Raw genomic sequence first — 25,858 nt, forward strand, 5'->3', positions numbered from 1 at the left:
GCCACCCCTAAGCCGCCTATTTAGTTTTATACACACATAAATGACCTCATATTAATCACATTTACCAAATCATGCGGTAATTATTCATAATAACCGGCGATTATTCATAATTTTCACATTTATCACTTTGACCGTAACATAGATACTTAGCACCCATGCGAAGCCGGGGCGGGTCGCTAGTAAATAATGTCTAGGAAAAGATTAAATTTTTTGGAGTTTTCTTTAGTTTTGCTTAATTATTTTGTAGATAAGGATATTTATTTTTTAAATTTTACTCCCGCCACAAATAAAACCACAAATACCTTCAAAATTTTATTAAAAATAATTAAAAAAGAGTTCAATCACATACTAATCTCAGATTGTGTAGACCTGTGTGTCGTACCCCCACTCCTGCATTTTCTCGTCTACCCACCGACGGAAAGCAGGTGCGGACGCGTAGACTGCGGGTACATCTTTAGTGCCACAGCCGATGCCCCACGCTGAGAGCCCGGTCAGCTTGTATCTGTCGCCGCCGATGGGACACGCGAGGGGGGCACCTCCGTCACCCTGGAAAGAAAAATACAGTGGAATATAAAACTTTTACTTTTTGAAGTTGGTTAAAATCATCAACATCAGGTCATTTAGACTCCACTGCAAAAGCAGGACTCTCCTCACGCTGGCCAGATAGGTTGGGAAGGCCTAATTCTTGAGTGATTTGAGTCTTTTCAGTACTTTGAATTTTTCTAAAAATTTTAGTCTCCTGACATTTTAGTAATTTAGCCGTGAGTCTTTTCAGTCCGTTAAGTCTTTTAAATCTCAGTCTTTAAGTCTTATCATTATTATTCTCACTTTTGATTTGAGACTATAACACCCGTATTCACAAACGACACTTGCTTAAATGAAGCAGCAACGCTATATGAAGTCGAACGCACAGCGTTAAATAGAGCTCTGTGATTGGTTCGTGTGTGTCACTCCGCCATTTAGGTATTGTCTATGAATAGGTTTAGGGACCCTGTGTGTCCACGAGCACTGTGAGACATCATAGTAATGTTTGTGAATACGGGCGTTAGTCTTGTAAGTCATGAGTCTTTTTAAGCAGTCTTAGTCCTTTGAGTCTGAGTATTTTCAGTCACTTTAAGTGCTATAAGTCTTTCGATTGCCTTGAGTGATTTGAGTCTTTTCAATCCCTTTAAGTGGTTTGAGTCCTGAGTGATTTGAGTCTTTTCAATCCTTAGAGTCTTTAAGTCTTAACATTATTCTTACCGTGCACAGATCCCTCCCCTCCTCCCCTCCGGCACACACGAAGCTCCTGTGCAGCTTGAAGTTGTTCCGCAGCAACTCCTGGCATGACTTGAGACTAGTCTCAAGTCTTGCGAGTCTTGAGTCTTAGTCTTTTCAGTTCATTAAGTCTGACGCCCGTATTCACAAACGATGCTTGCTTAAGTGAAGCAGCAAATCGAACGCACAGCGTTGAATAGAGCTCTGTGATTGGTTCGTGTGTCACCCTTAGCAATGTTCGTGAAAACGGGCGTGAGTATTTCAGTCCCTTTAAGTGCTTTGAGTCTTTCAATTGCCTTGAGTCTTGAGTGATTTTAGACTCAAGTGTTTTAGGTTCCTTAAGTCTTATTAATTCTTACCGTGCACAGATCCCTCCCCTCTTCCCCTCCGGCACACACGAAGCTCCTGTGCAGCTTGAAGTTGTTCCCGAGCCGCGTCCGCCGCAGCAACTCCTGGCATTGACTTGAGACTATTCTCAAGTCTTGCGAGTCTTGAGTCTTTTTAAGTCTTCTCAGTCCTTTAAGTCTGAGTTTTTTCCGTCCCTTTAAGTGATTTGAGTCTTTCGATTGCCGTGAGTCTTGAGTGATTTGAGTCTTTTCTATCCGAAAAGACTCTAGTGTCTTAGGTCCCTTGAGTCTTTTTAATTCTTCCTTCGTTTGAGCCAAATGACATCCACTGCTGGTGCTGGAAAAAGGCTTCCCCCAAGGCTTTCCATAATGAACAGTCCTGCGCTTCCCAGGTTCTTCCCGCGACCTTTACCAGATCGTCGGTCCACCTAGTAGGAGTTCAATTCTTACCGTGCACAGATCCCTCCCCTCCCACCTCCGGCACACACGAAGCTCCTGTGCAGCTTGAAGTTGTTCCCGAGCCGCGTCCGCCGCAGCAACTCCTGGCATAGACTTGAGACTATTCTCAAGTCTTGCGAGTCTTGAGTCTTTTTAAGTCTTCTCAGTCCTTTAAGTCTGAGTTTTTTCCGTCCCTTTAAGTGATTTGAGTCTTTCGATTGCCTTGAGTCTTGAGTGACTCAAGTGTCTTAGGTCCCTTGAGTCTTTTTAAATCTTCCTTTGTTTGAGCCAAATGACGTCCACTGCTGGTGCTGGACAAAGGCCTCCCCCAAGGCTTTCCATAATGAACGGTCCTGCGCTGCCCGTATCCAGGTTCTTCCCGCGACCTTTACCAGATCGTCGGTCCACCTAGTAGAAGTTTAATTCTTACCGTGCACAGATCCCTTCCCTCCTCCCTCCCGGCACACACGAAGCTCCTGTGCAGCTTGAAGTTGTTCCCGAGCCGCGTCCGCCGCAGCAACTCCTGGCAGCGGGCGTACGGAACCATCGGGATCTCTAGCTTCTTCAGGATGACCGCGTAAAGGCCTTGGCTTGAGTAGATTCCGCCGCAGCAGTTATTGGCATGACTATAGTCTCAAGTCTTGAGTATTTTTAGTCTTTTCAGTTCTTTAAGTCTGACGCCCGTATTCACAAACAATGCTTGCACATCGTTGAATAGAGCTCTGTGATTGGTTCGTGTGTCACCCTGTGCGTCCACGCGCACTGTAAGATCTCATAGTCAAAGTCAAAAAGTCAAAGTCAAAATTTCTTTATTTGTTTGGACTAATAAATAGTTCTTACAAATCGTCATTTTGCTCTTAAGGAGCCTCTACATGTCTCATAATCTTTTTGCCATAGTAATGTTTGTGAATACGGGCGTGAGTATTTTCAGTCCCTCTAAGTGCTTTGAGTCTTTCGATTGCCTTGAGTCTTGAGTGGTTTTAGTCTTTTCAGTCCTTTGAGTCATTTAAGTCTTAAAGCCTTCACAATAAGTTTTGAGTGCTTTGAGTCTGAGTATTTTTAGTCCCTTTAGCTGGGTTAAGTCTTTCGATTGCCTCGAGTTTAAGTGATTTTAGTCTGAGTATTTTCAGTCCCTTTCGACTGCCTTTAGTCTTGAGTGATTTGAGTCTTTTCTATTCGAAAAGACTCAAGTGTCTTAGGTCCCTTGAGTCTTTTTAATTCCTCGTTCGTTTCAGCCAAATGACTTCCACTGCTGGACAAAGGCCTCCCCCAAGGCTTTCCATAATGAACAGTCCTGCGCTTCCCGTATCCAGGTTCTTCCCGCGACCTTTACCAAATCGTCGGTCCACCTAGAAGGAGTTCAATTCTTACCGTGCACAGATCCCTCCCCTCTTCCCCTCCGGCACACACGAAGCTCCTGTGCAGCTTGAAGTTGTTCCCGAGCCGCGTCCGCCGCAGCAACTTCTGGCATGACTTGAGACTATTCTCAAGTCTTGGGAGTCTTGAGTCTTTTTAAGTGTGCTCAGTCCTTTAAGTCTGAGTTTTTTCCATCCCTTTAAGTGATTTGAGTCTTTCGATTGCCTTGAGTCTTTAGTGACTCAAGTGTCTTAGGTCCCTTGAGTCTTTTTAATCCTTCCTTCGTTTGAGCCAAATGACATCCACTGCTGGTGCTGGACAAAGGCCTCCCCCAAGGCTTTCCATAATGAACAGTCCTGCGCTTCCCAGGTTCTTCCCGCGACCTTTACCAAATCGTCGGTCCACCTAGTAGAAGATCAATTCTTACCGTGCACAGTCCTGCGCTTCCCGTATCCAGGTTCTTCCCGCGACATTTACCAGATCATCGTTCCACCTAGTAGGAATTTAATTCTTACCGTGCACAGATCCCTCCCCTCCTCCCCTCCGGCACACACGAAGCTCCTGTGCAGCTTGAAGTTGTTCCGCAGCAACTCCTGGCATGACTTGAGACTAGTCTCAAGTCTTGCGAGTCTTGAGTCTTAGTCTTTTCAGTTCATTAAGTCTGACGCCCGTATTCTCAAACGATACTTGCTTTAGTGAACCAGTAAATCGAATGCACAGCGTTAAATAGAGCTCTGTGATTGGTTCGTGTGTGTCACTCCGCCACTTAGGTATTGTCTATGAATAGGTTTAGGGACCCTGTGTGTCCACGAGCACTGTGAGACCTCATAGTAATGTTTGTGAATACGGGCGTTAGTCTTGCAAGTCATGAGTCTTTTTAAGCAGTCTCAGTCCTTTGAGTCTGAGTATTTTCAGTCACTTTAAGTGCTATAAGTCTTTCGATTGCCTTGAGTGATTTGAGTCTTTTCAATCCTTTTAAGTGGTTTGAGTCCTGAGTGATTTGAGTCTTTTCAATCCTTAGAGTCTTTAAGTCTTAACATTATTCTCACCGTGCACAAATCCCTCCCCTCCTCCCCTCCGGCACACACGAAGCTCCTGTGCAGCTAGAAGTTGTTCCCGAGTCGCGTCCGCCGCAGCAACTCCTGGCAGCGGGAGTACGGAACCATCGGGATCTCTAGCTTCTTCAGGATGACTGCGTAAAGGCCTTGGCTTGAGTAGATTCCGCCGCAGCAGTTATTGGCGTGACTATAGTCTCAAGTCATGAGTATTTTTAGTCTTTTCAGTTCTTTAAGTCTGACGCCCGTATTCACAAACAATGCTTGCACAGCGTTGAATAGAGCTCTGTGATTGGTTCGTGTGTCACCCTGTGCGTCCACGCGCACTGTAAGATCTCATAGTAATGTTTGTGAATACGAGCGTGAGTATTTTCAGTCACTCTAAGTGCTTTGAGTCTTTCTATTGCCTTGAGTCTTGAGTGATTTGAGTCTTTTCAGTCCTTTGAGTCATTTAAGTCTTAAAGTCTTCACAATAAGTCTTTGAGTGCTTTGAGTTGAGTATTTTCAGTCCTTTGAGTGGTTTGAGTCTTTCGATTGCCTTGAGTCTTGAGTGATTTGAGTCTTTTCAGTCCTTTGAGTCTTTAAGCCTCAGCCTTTTCAGTCCTTTGACTCTTTAAGTCTTCACAATAAGTCTTTGAGTGCTTTGAGTCAGTATTTTCAGTCCCTTTCGTTTGCCTTTAGTCTTGAGTGATTTGAGTCTTTTCGGACTGAAAGTGTTTTAGGTCCCTCAAGTCATTTTAATTCTTCCTTCGTTTGAGCCAAATGTCATCCACAGTTGGGCAGAGGCCTCCCCCAAGGCTTTCCATAATGAACAGTCCTGCGCTTCCCAGGTTCTTCCCGCGACCTTTACCAAATCGTCGGTCCACCTAGTAGAAGTTTAATTCTTACCGTGCACAAATCCCTCCCCTCTTCCCCCCCGGCACACACGAAGCTCCTGTGCAGCTTGAAGTTGTTCCCGAGTCGCGTCCGCCGCAGCAACTCCTGGCATAGACTTGAGACTATTCTCAAGTCTTGCGAGTCTTGAGTCTTCTTAAGTCTTTGAGTCTGTCTATTTTTAGTCCCTTTAAGTGCTTTGAATCCTTCGATTGCCTTGAGTCTTGAATGATTTGAGTCTTTTCAGTCCATTGAGTCTGAGACTTAAAGTCTCAGTCTTTTGAGTCTTTCAGTCTTCACAATAAGTCTGGGTGCTTTGAGTCTGAATATTTTTAGTCCCTTTAAGTGATTTTAGTCTTTTCAGTCCTTTGAGTCTTTAAGTCTCAGTCTTTTCAGTCCTTTGACTCTTTAAGTCTTCACAATAAGTCTTTGAGTGCTTTGAGTCAGTATTTTCAGTCCCTTTCGTTTGCCTTTAGTCTTTAGTGATTTGAGTCTTTTCGGACTGAAAGTGTTTTAGGTCCCTCAAGTCTTTTTAATTCTTACCGTGCACAGATCCCTCCCCTCTTCCCCTCCGGGACACACAAAGCTCCTGTGCAGCTTGAAGTTGTTCCCGAGCCGCGTCCGCCGGAGCAACTCCTGGCATGACTTGAGACTAGTCTCTAGTCTTGCGAGTCTTGAGTCTTTTTAAGTCTTCTCAGTCCTTTAAGTCTGAGTTTTTTCAGTCCCTTTAAGTGATTTGAGTCTTTCGATCGCCGTGAGTCTTGAGTGATTTGAGTCTTTTCTATCCGAAAAGACTAGTATGTCTTAGGTCCCTTGAGTCTTTTTAATCCTTCCTTCGTTTGAGCCAAATGACGTCCACTGCTGGATAAAGGCCTCCCCCAAGGCTTTCCATAATGAACAGTCCTGCGCTTCCCGTATCCAGATTCTTCCCGCGACCATTACCAGATCGTCGGTCCACCTAGTAGGAGTTTAATTCTTACCGTGCACAGATCCCTCCCCTCCTCCCCTCCGGCACACACGAAGCTCCTGTGCAGCTTGAAGTTGTTCCCGAGCCGCGTCCGCCGCAGCAACTCCTGGCAGCGGGAGTACGGAACCATCGGGATCTCTAGCTTCTTCAGGATGACCGCGTAGAGGCCTTGGGTACCTGGGGAGATGATATTGAAGGACATTATTGTAAACGTCGAATACATCGAACTTTTTTTCAGGCGTATTCCTCCAAGTTGGGTGCAAGCAAGTCAGCGAGTCGGAAAGTGACAGTGCACCTCAATTAGGCAGCCTACTTACGAGACAAGACACGAGGCCAGACCCTGCGAGATACTAGTGACGCATCTTCCTTTTTTGATTTTCATCTCAGGTCAGTCTTTCTGCGCTTCCCGCTCACGTCTACTCCAAAACTATGGGACCCAGAGAAAGAGAAAGAAAGACTGACATAGCTTTCATCTAAAGCATTGGTTCCCAAAGTGGGGGGCGCGCAAAGGCCTTTAAAGGGGGGCGCGGGCCATCTGTAAGGAACCTGCGACCGCTGAGAGAATGCATTCCAGACTGCTCGATAAGACCAATAAATAAATAATCTTGACTGGAGGGGGGGGGGGGATTTTCTGCTCGTTTGCCTCCTGTCACAAAAAAAATTGTATGGTCGAAAGGGGGCGCGTCTCAAATAAGTTTGGGAACCAATGATCTTGAGTCTTTGAGAGAAGAGAGAACTCACCAATAGCTCAGGAGCTCGTAACACGATTAAAAAGCCCTGCTTTGAGATGAGTCCGGTCGGGACTTGTTTTGAAATGGCGGCGGAAGAACCTGAGTAGAAAGTCTAGCGCGCTCTAATTTTTAAAGTGATGGTGTGGTTTGGATAGCCTCTTACCCAATACGTCTTTACCCCATCCATTGAGTGAATCTGTCTCAAGTTTCTCAAGTCTTCGTCGCACGCGCATGGACTTGGTTGAAACGAACAGGCTACATTTTGCAGTGTATCATTATCATTTCAGCCACAGGACGTCCACTGCTGAACATAGGCCTCCCCACATCGCCTGGTTGGTAGCGGCCAGCATCCAGCGCCTTCCTGCTGCCTTTATGAGGTCGTCGGTCCACCCACAAGGTCCTTACCGAACACGTCCTTCCCCCAGCCATTGGCGGCGCAGTCTCTGCTACCTTTATGAGGTCGTCGGTCCACCCACAAGGTCCTCACCGAACACGTCCTTCCCCCAGCCATTGGCGGCGCAGTCCCTGTACTGGCCGAAGTCCTCGTCCTGCGCGGGCAGGCAGATGGTGTTGATGTGCTGCCCGAGGGTCACAGGCGACTCCAGCCGAAGCAGCGCCACGTCGTTGAACAGATTGTTCTTCCTGAAGTCTGTTGAAGAAGGCTTGATTTACTAACATTTTCACCAGAAGTAAATATTATTGGCAGGTAAAGCCTGGTCCGTGAGCACGTAGAATTTTGTCCAATGACCCCAAGCTAACTATCCTTATCGCTCGCGCGTAATTATATTGCTGTCGCGACTGTGCGACGCGCGCTCGCAGTGAGTGTGCGAGCGCGACAGCAACATAATTACGCGCAAGCGACAAGGATGGGCAGCTTGGGGTCATTGGACAAAATTCTAGGTGCTCACGGACCAGGCTTTAGCTAATAACTCACAAGATATCATCATTGATTCTTACTGTCCGTGGTGCATTGACTTAAATTGTAAAATAACTAGAGTCGCATCACTATCAGAGGGTCGAGAGAGTCAGCAATTTGTAAGGGAATATCGGGTGTGATGGTGGTGGAACTGAAAAAACGGGCTTTTCTTAAAGGTTACTTAAACCTTTGTTTTGTCTCCTGTTATCCGCTTTGAACTGGAGGGTCAAATGACAGTTTAACTTTCCCCCGGGACAAACTTGACCTTCACTGGTTGGGTTATCGGAAATCAAGTTGTAGATGAGGCTGCACAGGAGTTGCAGCGGTGGGAGCGAGAGTCAGGATAGTCCCGTAAATGATGACGTCACCTTTTCAGATTTATTAACAGTTTATCTATCTAGCTAAACCAGTCTTTCCCAAAGTGGGCGATAACGCCCCCTTGTGGGCACTGCAGGATTAAAGGAGGGCGGTAAGAGACCCAGAAAAAAAATCGGGACGTTGCGTAGAGGCTTGGGAGGCGTCATTTACTAGGAGGACTCTTAGACACCGACTGAGCACTCGACACTCGACTACAAATGGGGGCGCCAAAAAGAATTTATTCTCAAAGTGGGCAGTAGACAAAATAAGTTTGGGAACCTCTGAGCTAGACCATACCCTTGTGGATGTAGATCTCGGAGACGACTCTCTCCTGGTGCTTGAGTCGCTCGTCCGCCGTCTGAGTGTCCCACTCTCCAGCGCGGATCTTTAGATTCCCGGGGGTGTACCTGGTGGAACACAGAGAAAATAAATAAGCTACAATAAATAATAATAAATAAATAAAACGTTTATTGCCAGTAAAACCAAATACATTCCTTATATCTGGAAAAACGTAAAGGACTTAGCACACTAATCAAGCCGGAAAGGGATCATAACCGTATTAACTCAATGCGGTAGTATTTTTTGTATGAAACACATACTGCAACGCACACTTTTCCGCACAGTAACGTAAATACCTCGCCTCGCGTTGGCGGCGCTCACCCGAAGTCAAGTTGATGCCGATTTGTTTAGGTTACGCGCTTTTTTTTTATCCGCAACGAGGAAGCTCTTGGCCTGTATCTCACCTGATGGTAAGTGACGATCAGGCCGAAGGTGGAGGCGAGCTTCACCCGGAATCCTCAACCACGAAGGAACTGGCTATCTTACCTCTAACTGCCGGAACACAATAATGCTGTTAACATTGTTGTTATGGCGACAGACTTAGGTAAGATGATGGTAGCTAGCCAGGCGGACTTAGAACAAGCCCTACCACCAACCAAACCGAACAGAAAAATCTGCCCCCACTGGGAATCGAACCCGGGACCTCTGCGTCTGAAGCAGGTGGTCTTACCACTAGACCACAGAGGCGGTTACGTAGGGTAGGCTTACGTAGGGTGGACGCCTGGTTGACCGCGCGGCGCTAGGCGATACGGTATTGATCCATTTCTGGGTTGATAAGTATGCTATGACCTTTAGTATAGAAAATACATTTTAAAAAGTAAGTTTTTTGTAATAACACAGTATTTGTACTTACTTGTAAGCGACGTGGGCGGTTGTCATGACGACCTGAGGGTGGATCAGCACACCAACTCCTGCGTAGGAGCCGTTGATGTCAATCAGCGCGATCACCCACGGGAACTCTCCGAATAGAGCTTCGTTGCCCTGGAATTTATAACATCCTAAGATCATAGAAAAAAATATAGATATGAAACGGGGGCGTGGCGCGTGTCTCCGCGATATGCCCAGAAACGAACATCGCCCGCGACGTCAGGTTAGTCGCGATTCAGCCGAAATGTTCTCCGATATTTTTGCATAATGCGTCGTTACGTGCTATAACAGAAGTGAAACGAAGAACTACAGGAACAATGGAGTCATTTACCACATGTAAGGACCTATAGCAAATCCATTGGTATTTTGCATTAAATAAAAAAAACTATGATCTAAACTATGATCCCTTCTATTATCTGAGATAACATCTTATCATTATCATTATTTCAACCACAAGACGTCCATTGCTGAACATAGGACTCCCCCTGTTTCAACTGGCCATAAAAACCCTGGGCACGTGTCTTTGACTGGTAAGAAGAGTAGGTACCTATCATACCTATTCGTAACCCTTCTGATGCCAAGCTTTTTTTTTATGATTTGAATAGAGCTCTGTGATTGGTTCGTGTGTCACCCTGTGCGTCCACGCGCAGACCTCATAGTAATGTTTGTGGTACGTTTTAGTTTTCCTGTGGATCTCCTCTGACTTATCTGACTCCTAAATTTACCTAGAGAAGGTCGTACTCCTGCAATGGAGACCAAATGACTTAATAATGAAAAGTTACTCACACTTCCACCAGAGATGGTGAAGTCCAGCCCCTTCTTATTCCTGTACCCGCATCCCTTCAGCTCCGAGGGATCCACGTCAGGGATCACCACGTTCTCTTCGTCTTTGGGCTCCGTACAGCAAAGCTCCACCGTCACCTGGCATTTGTCTTCGCCGAACCTGGAAATGGCAAGTGCACAACATAATTCCCAACTCTAGTTCCCACCGCTGCAATTCCTGTGTAGCCAGAATCTAGAGCTTGACCGCCAATAACCCAACCAGTAAAGGTATTTGTCCCAGAGGAAAGTTTTTAAACTGTCATGGGACCCGCAACGAAAATTTATCAGAAGAACATATGTAGGAGGAGTTCGAAGTTAAGGTTCGATTGCCTCCAGTGCAAAGTGGATGACAGGCCATGTATTCTGGCAAAAGTAGGCTGCCCCGTGTACAGCGCGTCTGAGAACTCGCATGACAATACCCAGCAACACAGTATTAGGTAGTTCATCATCATCATTTCAGCCATAGGACGTCTACTGCTAATATAAGCCTCCCCCAATGATTTCCACATCGCCCGGTATGTGGCGGCTTGCATCCAGCGCCTTCCTGCTACCTTTATGAACCACCTTGTGGGTGGACGTCCTACGCTGCGCTTTCCGGTACGTGGCGTCTACTTCAGAACCTTGCTACCTCATCGGCCGTCAGTTCTACATACGTGTCCTGCCCTTGCCACTTCAGTTTGCTAATCCGTGGGGCTATTCAGCGACTCTAGTTCAATAAGTAAGTAGGTACTAGCGGCCACCCGCGACTTTGTACGCGTTTATCCCGTTTTATGCCCTTAGGGGTTGAATTTTGCAAAATCCCGTCTTAGTGAGCACCTACGATCTAAAAGGAACCCCCATGCAAAAGTTGAGACACCCAGCACTTGCAGTTTCTGAGGTTTCGTGATGAGTGAGTCAGTCAGTGACCTTTCGCTTTTATATTATGATGAAACTCACCTGATATCGAGCTCTCCCCATCCCGTCACCGATGCGTTTTTGATGTTAATTCCGTTCCGGTCACGATCGCAAAGGTAGTAAGGGACGCACTTGCAGGCATTCCCGTCTTTGTCTACCATGGTGGTTGGGGTGTCTGTGGGCTTCACTGTGAACTGTGGACAAGGAAATGTATATTAATTTATTATTCATCATCATCTCAGCCGTAGGACGTCCACTGCTGAACATAGGCCTCCCCCAATGCTTTCCATGTTACCCGGTTGGTAGCGGCCTGCGTCCAGCGCCTTCCTGCTACCTTTATAATGTCGTCGGTCTTTTTTATTATTTAATTCTTTTTTATTATTTTATTATTTAATTTATTATTGGACACATCGTTTATTCCTGTAGTGGAGACTAGGGATGTTATAGATATGTAAGTAGTTTCGGTTATGGATATAGGAATAGTATTATACCGGTTTCGGTTACGGTTACGGATATTTTTTTATTTCGCTTTCGGTTACGGATATCTGTGCTTTAGAATACAATTTGCAATAGTTGTCCAACACGGTACATTTATAAATTCGAATAAAAAGTAATAAAAAAAAAATTATACTAAATGGCATTATAAAGGTGAATCGAGCTGTTTTATGCTTAACTTAATAATATGATGCTATACAAAATTTAACTGCCTACATCCGAAACTATCCGAAACTTTTGAATCGGTTACGGTTTCGGATATTTTTTTATTTCGGATATCCGAAAGTTTCGGTTACGTTTACGGATATCCCTGGTGGAGAAAAGACCTGGATGATACTCACAGTCTCAAGCCCCGGCCCAGGCTTAACAGTAGTAGTTGTGGTGGTGGTGGTGGTGGTGGAACTGGTGGGTGGGTCATCTGGCCTGCCGAAGATTTCCTCCAGATCCTTGGGGTCCACCGTGATTTGGGCCAGGGCGCCTGTCACCAGCACTGACAGGATGAAGGCGCGCATTCTGCAAAGAGAAAATAAATAAATTAATAATAATAATATGTAACGCCACTCAGGGAAGCGCTGGACGCAGGCCGCTACCAATCGATCAAGGAAAGCATTGGGGGAGGCCTATGTTCAGCAGTGGACGTCCTATGGCTGAAATGATGATGATGATGATGATGTATGCCACTCATAGGCCAAACATAGAGCTCTTCTAATTATGTACCACCTGAATTCCACCTGTTCACCTATGTTTTTACAAATAAATGATTTGATTTGATAAATAAATCTTTGGACAATTTCACACAGCGCCAGCTAGCCCCAAAGTAAGCAACTTATATGCTTGTGTTATGGGTGCTAGCTCAACGGATACCAGAAAACTACCAGACCCGTCACAGAAATTAAAATTCATCATTTCAATTTCTGCCCGGCCTAAAAATAATACGTCTTCATCATCATCATCTCAGCCATAGGACGTCCACTGCTGAACATAGGCCTCCCCCAATGCTTTCCATGCTGCCCGGTTGGTAGCGGCCTGCGTCCAGCGCCTTCTTGCTACCTTCAAACAACAAGCGTGATTAATTCACCGGTTTTTTGCTCGAAAATTTCAGGAACAAACTATTTTTTTACATTATGTACTTTGTATACGGAACCTGGAAATTTGGCCGGTTTTTATCTTCAAATTCATTCAATAAACCATTTATGAATGTTAAAATTTAAATACAATAGTGTTTATAGATTTATGGACAATTGACCATGCTAACACACACTATTATTATTTTAATTGGCTAAAACCACGCATTGCATGCCAAAACAAGGAAAAATGTTCAAGAAACCATAACTAACTAAATTGTTGATAGAATTTATGTCTGCCCGCGACTTCGTAGTTCGTACGCGTGGACCCCGTTTTAACCCATTAGGGGTTGAATTTCGCAAAATCCCGTCTTAGTGAGCACCTACGTTCTAAAAGGAACCCCCATGCAAAATTTGAGACTCCTAGCACTTGTAGTTTTCGAGATTTCGTGATGAGTGAGTCAGTGACGTTTCGTTTTTTAAGATAAAATATAAAATATTATATTTTATAAAAAAATAATTGCTGACCTCTCTGCTATCGTCGTGCAACGACATTGACATTAAAACACTCGGTTTCGCAAATATCGTTGTTTATAATCTTGAGGAAAACCCGACGTTGCATGCTGTATTGTCACAGTAGAAGTGGGGTCAGTAACCCTTTTAATGGTACTTGACAACATTGATTTGACAAAAGGTAAACCTAATTTTGTTATAAGATCGTTTCGATCACGAAGACGCGCCCCTCCATTTTTCCGCTGTTTGAGTGTTATCGGTACACGCAAAATTATCCATGAGTGCACACGCACACTACAATAATGCCGCTCGGATTGCTCGGATCAAACTCCCCGCACCCCGCGCGACCGAGACCAAAAATTGGTGGGCCGCGTCTTTGTGGATGGCACGATCAGATCTAAGGTAATTTAGGGTCATACACTTATCAACTCGGTATGGGATCAACAACAACCGTATAGCCTTTCGAAGCAGTGGTAGGGTAGAGTTAACGGTGCTGCCTACTTGCCAAAGTAAAATCAGTTTTATGGGTTTTTTTTTTGTAAGTTTGGTTGGGGATGCCTGCCTGGGTCCACTAAGATTTGGTGTCCTACTCTTCTAATACGAGTATATTTATAAATGCGAAAGTTTGTATGGATGTTTGGATATTAACATGTTTGTTACTCTTTCACGCAATAACTACTTGTATACAGCATTATTGTTTTTAACTCAGAATAAACATTTAGGCTATAATTTATGACGATATGTGACAAACCAAATTTGACGTGGGTGGGTGAAACCGGGGGCAAAAGCTAAATAAAACACTGAAGGTGCCAGTTGCCAGAATAAAAAATATTTACAAATTTGAACCGGCGACTTGGTCCGTGGACCAAGCAAAAAGTGGGCCAAGTCGGTGGAAGACTCTTCCGGAATTATTCTGCTTTAAGGTTCAGTCAAACCAAGTCAAACTTAAATGCATTGATCGCCACCGTTGCACACCGACTGATCGCGTGTGATCGCGTGTGATCGCGTTGGTTTGGCTGATTCTTTAATTAATTTAAGATTTTTCAGATTACCTATCGTCGAACATTTATTTTTTCTTTTTCTTTTTCCCAGAATGACGTCTACTGAACCAGTTAATAAAAATAAAAATAATGTGATGACGTCAGTCTACTGCCTTCGCTGTTGACTGTAGTTTATTTGCTGTGTGGTAATTAACTGGAAACCGGATCTTCGAATAAATTGGTTTCCAAATGCTCATTTTAGATGCGTTCTGGAAAAAAAGGTTACTCCCCGTGACCCGGCTATTTTGTCCTTTAGAACCCACTGATTGTCTAATGTCATTCTAGAAACAATACCTCGTTATTTAGCAATTCATTGTAATGTCTGTTACCTGTATTAGGTACTAGTACTATACTGTGCTTACGTGTGAAATAATATTTCCCGTTTTTGCAACATTTTTAATGCTCCGCCACTAATGGCTTTAAACTAGCCTTCCTCGATAAATGAGCTATCCAACACAAAAAACATTTTTCAAATCGAACCAGTAATGTAATACTTTATAGGTATTAGCGACCCTACGGCTTACACATAACTTAAGATTGACAGGCATGTATTTACTAGAGATGAAACGGATATCCGGCAACTATCCGGTAGGCCGGATATCCGGCCTAAATTTTCTATCCGGCCGGATACCGGATAGTAGCTCACTATCCGGCCGGATACCGGATATTAAAAAACTACGAAAATTTCCTATAATAAAATGAAACACATTAATCTTTGAGTCAAATATCAATAAAATGGCTTATAATAATGACGGTTTTTATCTAAAGTCCAAAAAGTTACAAAAAAAGCCATATTAAGGCCTTTAGAGATGTCACATAACTAAACCATAGCGATTTATCTATCGATTTTTTTCAAAGAGTTAGTAAAACCTATTTTTGGAGAAATATTTTGTATAGGTGTTATTTAACAAAAAACATGTATTTTTTAATTACAAATATTATTGTAACAATTTTTTATTGATAATATTCAAATTCCATGGACTTCTTGTTAAAAAAAACGATTTCTAAAAAGTACTGGTTTTATTTCTTTAAATTAAAAACTGTTAATTTATTTTCAATTCGTTTATTAAAGTCAACAATCGAAAAATATAGTTGATTTTTGTAATGTTTTTAATAACTAAGTATTCACTGCAATCGATTAATGAACCACGGAAATAATTAGTGATGGGCCGACTATGGTCTTTGCCGACTAACCGACTAGCCGACTAATCGGTTTTCAAATTGCCGATTAGTCGGCCGACTAATCGGCAATGCCGATCATTCTATTACCTACTTGTCCGAAGAATATCTAGATTTTCTCAAAGAAACATGAATAATCTAGATTTCTAAGGAGATAAATATAACTTCTTGAGAAATTAGATTTCTTTAATGAGAAAAAATAAAAAGCAAAATTACAATCACCTAACAGTACCTAAGGTAGATGTCATAATTTTCGACGGCGCGGCGGAGGGGTCAGAGGTGACAGTATGATCGCCTCCTGCTGGGCTAGGATGCGCGCCGTGATATTATTCTTACTTCATCATCATCATTTCAGCCATAGGACGTCCACTGCTAAACATAGGCCTCCCCTAATGCTTTCCACGTTGATCGATTGGTAGCAGCCTGCATCCAGCGCTTCCTTGCTACCTTTACGATGTCGTCGGTCCACCTTGTAGGTGGACGTCCCACGCTGCGTTTCTATTTTTACTTATCGACGTCAAAATGTATGGGCAAAAATGCGCTTATCGCGGTACGCATCCTAGGCCCACTGATTCCTCTCCACCCTCCACGGTGATGGTCAGCGAGCAGGGGGCCCCCGCCTACATAGCACGGACTGCCACCCACCGTCGGATAGGCAGTTCTTCACACAGGATACAGGTAGTTCTTCACACTAAGGCGATCTCAGGGGTTATTTATGTGGGTCATCATCATCCTTCCGATGAGACGAGCCCCACATAATCTACCAATTCCCTGCAGGATAGATTAGCAATTACATACTTTTTTTCCGCGAAAAAAAAAGTGTCATAATTTTTATATGGACAGATTACATAAACTTTACACATTTTTGATGATTTCCTGGTAATTTTAACTAATATTATCTTTGTATGAATTGAGACTGAATGCCAAAATTTTAAATCAGGTGAGACCACTTTTTACTGATTTTTTGCAGTCAAAAGTGGTTTAGATAAACGCCCTTGGTCCACCTCATAACAATCTTGGTGATTATGAGTTTTATTTCATTCAGATATTTAATTTTGTAATGCGCCGATTATAATCGGCATATTTTGCCGAATANAATCTTTGAGTCAAATATCAATAAAATGGCTTATAATAATGACGGTTTTTATCTAAAGTCCAAAAAGTTACAAAAAAAGCCATATTAAGGCCTTTAGAGATGTCACATAACTAAACCATAGCGATTTATCTATCGATTTTTTTCAAAGAGTTAGTAAAACCTATTTTTGGAGAAATATTTTGTATAGGTGTTATTTAACAAAAAACATGTTTTTTTTAATTACAAATATTATTGTAACAATTTTTTATTGATAATATTCAAATTCCATGGACTTCTTGTTAAAAAAAACGATTTCTAAAAAGTACTGGTTTTATTTCTTTAAATTAAAAACTGTTAATTTATTTTCAATTCGTTTATTAAAGTCAACAATCGAAAAATATAGTTGATTTTTGTAATGTTTTTAATAACTAAGTATTCACTGCAATCGATTAATGAACCACGGAAATAATTAGTGATGGGCCGACTATGGTCTTTGCCGACTAACCGACTAGCCGACTAATCGGTTTTCAAATTGCCGATTAGTCGGCCGACTAATCGGCAATGCCGATCATTCTATTACCTACTTGTCCGAAGAATATCTAGATTTTCTCAAAGAAACATGAATAATCTAGATTTCTAAGGAGATAAATATAACTTCTTGAGAAATTAGATTTCTTTAATGAGAAAAAATAAAAAGCAAAATTACAATCACCTAACAGTACCTAAGGTAGATGTCATAATTTTCGACGGCGCGGCGGAGGGGTCAGAGGTGACAGTATGATCGCCTCCTGCTGGGCTAGGATGCGCGCCGTGATATTATTCTTACTTCATCATCATCATTTCAGCCATAGGACGTCCACTGCTAAACATAGGCCTCCCCTAATGCTTTCCACGTTGATCGATTGGTAGCAGCCTGCATCCAGCGCTTCCTTGCTACCTTTACGATGTCGTCGGTCCACCTTGTAGGTGGACGTCCCACGCTGCGTTTCTATTTTTACTTATCGACGTCAAAATGTATGGGCAAAAATGCGCTTATCGCGGTACGCATCCTAGGCCCACTGATTCCTCTCCACCCTCCACGGTGATGGTCAGCGAGCAGGGGGCCCCCGCCTACATAGCACGGACTGCCACCCACCGTCGGATAGGCAGTTCTTCACACAGGATACAGGTAGTTCTTCACACTAAGGCGATCTCAGGGGTTATTTATGTGGGTCATCATCATCCTTCCGATGAGACGAGCCCCACATAATCTACCAATTCCCTGCAGGATAGATTAGCAATTACATACTTTTTTTCCGCGAAAAAAAAAGTGTCATAATTTTTATATGGACAGATTACATAAACTTTACACATTTTTGATGATTTCCTGGTAATTTTAACTAATATTATCTTTGTATGAATTGAGACTGAATGCCAAAATTTTAAATCAGGTGAGACCACTTTTTACTGATTTTTTGCAGTCAAAAGTGGTTTAGATAAACGCCCTTGGTCCACCTCATAACAATCTTGGTGATTATGAGTTTTATTTCATTCAGATATTTAATTTTGTAATGCGCCGATTATAATCGGCATATTTTGCCGAATAGTCGTCACTAGTCGGCCCACTACAAATTATGCCGAATAGTCGGCTTTCCCGACTAGTCGGCCCATCTCTAGAAATAATCGATTTTGTTATACAACAAATACCCCAGCACTAAATCTATCATCATCCATTTCACACAAAAAATATTTTTACATCGTATTTAATTAAAATATAATCAATGGACTCAGATTTTACTATAATATATTTCAAGACAAGTAGTTTTTTTTTTATTATTATATTGCTAATAAAATACAAATATTTTTTCAAAAATATTATGCATAGGTATGTAGTATGCGTAATATGGATAACCTTGAAGTGTCATACGGATCATCTTATGTGAAAAAGACTAGTCGAGTGGCAAAATCTGACATTCTATTCGAAAAAATTCGATTTTCGAAAAGTGTGACTTGTCTAGTCTACTAGACCTACTGATCGCGTTCGAAGCACCTGTGCAGCGCTAAACTCGTTACGACATGCAACATGACAATGGGACAACTATCCGGCCGCCGGATATCCGGCTATCCGGCCTAGAAGCTCGCCGGATATCCGGTATCCGGTATCCGGCCAAACAACTATCCGTTACATCTCTAGTATTTACCTACCTACATAGGTACATACAATAAATTATTATTTATTTCACATTCAACTATGTAATGAGTTTGAAATGGTTTGATATTTACATAAAATAACTTATTATAACTTACACCCGTATTCACAAACATTACTATGAGGTCTCACAGGCAATGAAGGAAGGGAATCTGAGGGCGTAACCGAATCTCAACACATTTTTTATACTGTCAGCTGTTCGGAATCAATGTAAAAGTTTAGTTCAATATAAACTTTAGTTCACACAATATTTTGAGGTCAATAACACCGTATCTTTTCTTGAGCGAGTTCACTCAGTGACTGATATTGACTTATTAATATTGATATAATTTATTTCCTGTTTTACTTACCTACTTACTTGATTATTTATTGTTGATGAGTTTACATTCTTGTAAATTACTCCGCTTATGTTTATTATTTATTTATTTATTGTAGAAAACATAACAAACATAAATATGGCAATAAATACCCACCTCTGTGGTCTAGTGGTAAGTAAGTAGGTCCTATCTTAGACCCAGAGGTCCCGGGTTCGATTCCCAGTGGGAGCTAACATTTTCAACTTAGGCTGGGTTGCACCCACAGAAAGAACTTTCTTTTTTTTTAGGTAACATGTGGTTAAAACCAGGCGACCTTACCACCATCTAAACCAGTGGTTCTTAACCGGTGGTCCACGGACCACTGGTGGTCCCTGGAGGCATTCCAAGTGGTCCACGAAGACATCGTAATAAACAAGTGACGTGACGTGATGAGTCGAGTCAACACAACTCAAACGGCGCACAGTGGGCGATAAATCGACCTCCCCTTTCATAGGATTAAAAAAAAATACAAGTGGTTCCTGACAAGACAGAAATTTGGTAAAATGGTCCCTCGTGACTTAAAGGTTAAGAACCACTGATCTAAACTTAGTTGCACCACCTAACTTTGACCGTAACTTAACGATAACCAGTGTTTTTTGTACGGAGTTTCAAGTTTGACAGATATTTGACGTTTGTCTCAGTTTAGTCAGTTGGTGCAACCCAGGCTTATGCTGACCAACTTACTTTAACCGTAACTATGACGATAACCGGTGCTTCTTCTTTTTGCATGAAATTTNCCTAGAAGCTCGCCGGATATCCGGTATCCGGTATCCGGCCAAACAACTATCCGTTACATCTCTAGTATTTACCTACCTACATAGGTACATACAATAAATTATTATTTATTTCACATTCAACTATGTAATGAGTTTGAAATGGTTTGATATTTACATAAAATAACTTATTATAACTTACACCCGTATTCACAAACATTACTATGAGGTCTCACAGGCAATGAAGGAAGGGAATCTGAGGGCGTAACCGAATCTCAACACATTTTTTATACTGTCAGCTGTTCGGAATCAATGTAAAAGTTTAGTTCAATATAAACTTTAGTTCACACAATATTTTGAGGTCAATAACACCGTATCTTTTCTTGAGCGAGTTCACTCAGTGACTGATATTGACTTATTAATATTGATATAATTTATTTCCTGTTTTACTTACCTACTTACTTGATTATTTATTGTTGATGAGTTTACATTCTTGTAAATTACTCCGCTTATGTTTATTATTTATTTATTTATTGTAGAAAACATAACAAACATAAATATGGCAATAAATACCCACCTCTGTGGTCTAGTGGTAAGTAAGTAGGTCCTATCTTAGACCCAGAGGTCCCGGGTTCGATTCCCAGTGGGAGCTAACATTTTCAACTTAGGCTGGGTTGCACCCACAGAAAGAACTTTCTTTTTTTTTAGGTAACATGTGGTTAAAACCAGGCGACCTTACCACCATCTAAACCAGTGGTTCTTAACCGGTGGTCCACGGACCACTGGTGGTCCCTGGAGGCATTCCAAGTGGTCCACGAAGACATCGTAATAAACAAGTGACGTGACGTGATGAGTCGAGTCAACACAACTCAAACGGCGCACAGTGGGCGATAAATCGACCTCCCCTTTCATAGGATTAAAAAAAAATACAAGTGGTTCCTGACAAGACAGAAATTTGGTAAAATGGTCCCTCGTGACTTAAAGGTTAAGAACCACTGATCTAAACTTAGTTGCACCACCTAACTTTGACCGTAACTTAACGATAACCAGTGTTTTTTGTACGGAGTTTCAAGTTTGACAGATATTTGACGTTTGTCTCAGTTTAGTCAGTTGGTGCAACCCAGGCTTATGCTGACCAACTTACTTTAACCGTAACTATGACGATAACCGGTGCTTCTTCTTTTTGCATGAAATTTAACAGACTTTTAACTTTCTTAAAGGTTTTAAACCTTTGTTTGTCACCTGTCATCCGCTTTGCAATAGAGGGAAGTCAAACCTTAATTTCGAACTCCTTCTATGTTCTTCTGATAAAGGACATTGGGAACTTTAATATGAGGAAATGCCCCACGGCGGACAAAGATGAAACGTATTTTATTTCAAAGCTTTATACTTGTAGGTATATTCACTTAAAAGCGCTATATTGTGAGATATGGGAATTCTGAGATATGACGAGTCTAAGTTGAAAATAAGGTAAACGGCTACTAGTTCGTGATAGTACGTAAGTTCGTAAGTTTTTTTTCTAGCTCAAATAATAAGCAAATGGAATATTATTTATAAAAATTCTTCATTACTACATAAACTCTATTGTTTAAGCTATCTAAAAAGCCAAGTACCAACATTGTGGCGCCAAAAATGAGAGCAATACGAAGCTTCAAACTCTCAGAGAGCCAAAAACAGCCGTACGGCGTGCAAAGGTTGCTCTCACCCTAAGGTTAGCGCTCCAACTTCTTAAGCTTATGGAAAGGCGAAGGAACGCCCATTTGAATAAAACTTGTAATAGTGGTTTCATGTGTTCCTTGACAATTGATTTGGCTTAGAAAAAAGTTATAAGAAAACGTAGAATTCCTTTAAAATTGCGATTAATTGACTCACGAAATAGCGTACATATTATTTTTCGGGTGTCCCCTATTTCGTGACACTCCCGAATCAAGGATATTATGGATAACATTTTGATGCTTGGTTTTTAAATAATTATTTTTGATAATTGAAATGTAACTTATGAAACAAATAATGCATTTATTAAAGTTTCTCATGACCTAAATTCGGTATATGTTTTGTTCACTAGAATTTATATGACACGAGTTTGAAGTTCACATAAATGACCAATTTTAAGATAAATTAGCATAAGTACTACCAGTGCAATTTTGGTTTTAATTCGATTTGTTTTATTTATCTTTATTTATTTGTGTAATATATGGGATAGATAATAGTTTACTCCAACCCAAAATAAGTAGCTAAGGCATTTGTGTTATGGAAATCGGGAACGACGAACCACAACACACCCAAACCAGAGACAATGTGAAAAGATCGTTTTCTATATTGTCCCGGCCGGGAATTGAACTCGGGACCTCAGGATTGGCCCGGCACACCTTGAAAACCGGTGTGTGCGCCTCTCCGCCACGGATGTCGTCAAAAATGTTACCTAAATGTAAAATAAAATAAAATATTAAAACTTCATTTTCTCAATATTCCCATATAAGAGAGAAAAAAAAATGCACGGAAATTCATTGGATATTAGTATGTATCATCTGTGATAGGTTTCGTTTGTGTCCGCTACTTTTCGAAAAGTGGGGCAAAAGTTCCCAATGTCATTTCGTTGCGGGTCCAATGATAGTTTAACTTTCCCCCGGGACAAACTTGACCTTCATTGGTTGGGTTTTTGTGGCGGTCAAGCTGATCCTGGCTACACAGGAGTTGCAGTGGTGGGAACGAGAGGTGGGAATAGTCCCGTTTTAAGACTTTTAACTTTGACAAACATAAAAAAAACTCCATACAAAAAACACCGTTTATCGTTATAGTTACGGTCAAAGTGAGGTGGTGCAACTCATCCTTAGTCTGCCACCATAACAACAATATTATCTGTGGTTACCGGACTCAAGGAAATCCGTAGTTCTATTCCAAATAGGTCAGGGGATATTCCAGTGACATAGGTTAAAAATAACTAGATGACCTACACTGAACCGTCCCAGCTATGACATGGTCAGGAAGGCGGTACTATCAATATGATTATGTACCTACCTACTGGATTATTAAGCCGATTAGAGTCCTCAATCCGCCTCAAATGGGCATTTTGTAAAGCCTACTCCTCTTTTACTGCTGGACAGAAATAGTTGAAAAAAATATATTTTATGCTATACAACAGTTCAAGGACTACATTTGACACGTTTGAATTTTCCCTACGTCTCTTTGTTTTGGATTAAAAAGTAACGATTTTTGTCACGTTGGACAACCTTAAAATTATGTAATTTTTATAGTGTTTGATTTTTGCCATTTGACGTATCTAAATCGTTGGAATAAACTTGTTTGTTAGCTATTTCGTTATCAATGAGTAAGACGCTTCTAAGATTGAGGTTAAGTTAACTAATCGAATAACAAGGAAAAATTTAGCGCACTGTTGAGCGATTTTGCGAAATAGAAAACTGGAAATATTGAACAGCTCATGTAGATTCCCATATTGAGCGATTTTGCAAAACCATTATCTGGAAAATGGGTATAAAACCGCTCACAATGGTAAAACCCCATAGTAAGTAAGCCCCATAGTAAAATACCCGCATACTTAATGATAGATTGCCCGGAGTCCTGCAAGCAGGACTTAAAGTACTTCCGGAAGGACGCAAAATTAAAAGATCACAGTTTCGTAAGTATACATTGTACAAAGTTCAAATTTACACGAAAAAATAGAGTGTTTCTTTCTCTTTCACCCAATAGTGCCCAATATCGAAAAACGCGACTAACCATTAGTCGAAGCCCGATGGCGCACGAGTATACACGGGGGCAGCGCGTTCGCGCTCGCGCGACACATTTTGACGCGCCGGGCCTGGAGTCGGCAACATTTTGGCGATAATATTATAATGAATGTGAAGTATTCCAACCTAATCAAACATTTATAATTTATTTCTTGTTTTTGTTTTTAATTTGTAGTGTATTTGTAAGTGATAGGTGTAATTTCTAATACAAAGTGACGTACCAAAGTAATTAATTTAAAGTTCCTTATTATAGTTCCTATTAGTTAAGTTAAAAGAAGATAAACAAGTTTATAATATATTAAGAAAAGTAAAAGACTGATTAAACGAAATGATTCTACGACATGACTTTTTATTTAATAAACACTAACCAAGTGTTTACTACTTCTGGTGAGGATGAGTTCAAATTTGAAGGTCACCGTACTGCTGGAAGGACCAGCAAGCAAACACGTACAAATTGCGTACTGCGGGCAGGACTTGCGATAATCTTCTGGCAGGACGTTTAGAACAAAAAACCAGTCCTTCCAGAAGAGCTTCCAGCAGGACAAAGCACCGGGCAATCTATCATTAATATGGTATCCTTATCTTCAAATTAGCTGAATAACTTCGTTGCTTTTAAACTGAGTTGCACCACCTAACTTTAACCGTAACTATAACGATAACCGTTGTTATTGTATGGAGTTTGACAGACTTTTGACATTTGTTAAAGTCAAAGTAAAAGATGGTGTAACCCAGCCTTAGCAAAACGTAGCTTTAACATTTTCAAAGTTTCATCAAAATCCGTCCACCACTTTTTGCGTGAGTTGTAGACACAAAATGTCGCCATTATTGGTGTTATTATACTTTCTAAACTTTATAGCACTGTTCAAGTACTTAACTATTTTCATGTAAAAACCAAAACGATTTTTATTTTTGCCGTCCTTTTCTCGCCAAAAAAAAACAAAACATTATTCTTAAAAAATATTTTTTCTTATAATTACTTATGATGAGTTCGTTCGTTCGTTTGTTCGATGAGTTATTAATTATAAAATTAAGTAATTTGTTTGTTTATTGAATTTGTCCAAGACATTTTTAATTTGTATGCTTTTAACACCTACCCACATAAATAATTGTATAGGTACTTTCGTTCGCCTGAAAAAGATTGGAACAAGCAGGCAAAACCGCGGTAAGATGCTAGTGCTACATTAACTAATAAGATAGATTTCTGCTTAACATTTACTAAATGCATACGTGTAAACAAAATAATTCTAAGCGGCTACCTTCTACCTTCATACACAACACAAAAGTGTAAACAAAGGTCATCCTAAAAAGCTATGCTAACAACAGAATTTGATTCTTTTGTCTTAACAAAATCGCATCAGTTTTTGCAAAACAAGAAGTAGACACTCGATGTAACAATCTTTTTTTCTCTCTCAAGGTTAGAAGGCTAAGGAAACACGTATTATTTAACACAAGTTTTAATATAAATAAACTTCTCGTTCAATTCGCTAGGTATAGCTTATCCAACAAATTATGTTTTAATGATCTAACCGTATTGAAGTAGGTAAACAAATCTTTTGTCTAATTTAATAAAAAAAACACAAAACTCACGTGATTCGATTCCTTGAGCAGCAAAATCACAAAACTTTTTTCTACAACACTAATTTCGAATTCAAATTTGAATCTTTGAATGTTTTTTTTAATTAACCATTTCGCGAGCAAAGGTCGCGCCTCCTCGATTGGCCGACGACAACTGACTGACCATGTAGGTACATTGTGTGACGAGTTGAGAAACCGGTAGATGAGATAATAATATACATACATTAAGTTAGTATTAATACAATAGAGGCACGGGGCGGTAGGATTGCCTGCTTTTTTGGACATTAAATTAGGTACTTATGTGTACATTGACCATCAGGTAAGGTCGCAAGTTCAAATCCCGCTAAGAAAATTTGTAAATAAATGTTAAAAGCATGGGCATTTCAGAGCCTTTTAGGTCCTTGTTTAGAGTTATAGGTCCTTGTACTATGGGTACTAGACAACGGATATAAACATATTTTTTGTAAATAAATAGGTACATAATTATACATAGAAAACACCCAGACCCGTCACAGAAATTAAAATTCAGCATTTCAATTTCTGTCCGGCCGGGAATCGAACCCGGGACCTTGCATACGAGTAGTAGTCCGTTCTGAACCACTTCACCAAACGGCCGACAATACACATACTCAATCAAGTTTTATTAAATAAAAAAGAGGTAAAACAAAATGCGCTCGTAATATTCTAAGAAAGTA

General features: G+C 41.2%; 1 protein-coding gene across 4 annotated transcripts; it reads right to left on the reverse strand.

Moving 5' to 3' along the window:
- Window positions 1-299: 299 nt before the first annotated feature.
- Window positions 300-25,334, reverse strand: LOC114365830 (phenoloxidase-activating factor 2). Of its 4 annotated transcripts, none has more exons than XM_028322508.1 (10): window positions 25,176-25,334; window positions 12,056-12,227; window positions 11,262-11,413; window positions 10,290-10,446; window positions 9,490-9,617; window positions 8,595-8,704; window positions 7,512-7,673; window positions 6,400-6,470; window positions 5,342-5,434; window positions 300-546 (listed from the first exon to the last, which is right to left on the reverse strand). In XM_028322508.1, exons 2-10 carry the CDS (start codon window positions 12,224-12,226, stop codon window positions 355-357), a joined length of 1,236 nt encoding a protein of 411 aa, XP_028178309.1. In that variant the 5' UTR covers window position 12,227; window positions 25,176-25,334; the 3' UTR covers window positions 300-354. The 4 variants fall into 4 exon arrangements, with proteins under 4 accessions (XP_028178309.1, XP_028178308.1, XP_028178311.1 ...); XM_028322507.1 differs by having other exon boundaries at window positions 5,342-5,387; window positions 6,353-6,470; XM_028322510.1 differs by lacking the exon at window positions 300-546 and adding an exon at window positions 3,851-3,959 and having other exon boundaries at window positions 5,388-5,434.
- Window positions 25,335-25,858: the final 524 nt, after the last annotated feature.

This window comes from Ostrinia furnacalis, unplaced genomic scaffold (genome assembly GCF_004193835.3).
Source record: "Ostrinia furnacalis isolate ACB-3 unplaced genomic scaffold, ASM419383v2 OfSCF7657, whole genome shotgun sequence".
NCBI lineage: Eukaryota > Metazoa > Arthropoda > Insecta > Lepidoptera > Crambidae > Ostrinia > Ostrinia furnacalis.

Coding starts and splice junctions, on each gene's coding strand:
- LOC114365830 (XM_028322508.1), bottom strand. CDS start 12,226: ATGCGCGCCTTCATCCTGTCAGTGCTGGTGACAGGCGCCCTGGCCCAA. Junction 10,447..11,261: donor TGGGGAGAGCTCGATATCAG/GTGAGTTTCATC, acceptor TGCCATTTCCAG/GTTCGGCGAAGACAAATGCC. Junction 7,674..8,594: donor CGAGATCTACATCCACAAGG/GTATGGTCTAGC, acceptor CTTCTTCAACAG/ACTTCAGGAAGAACAATCTG.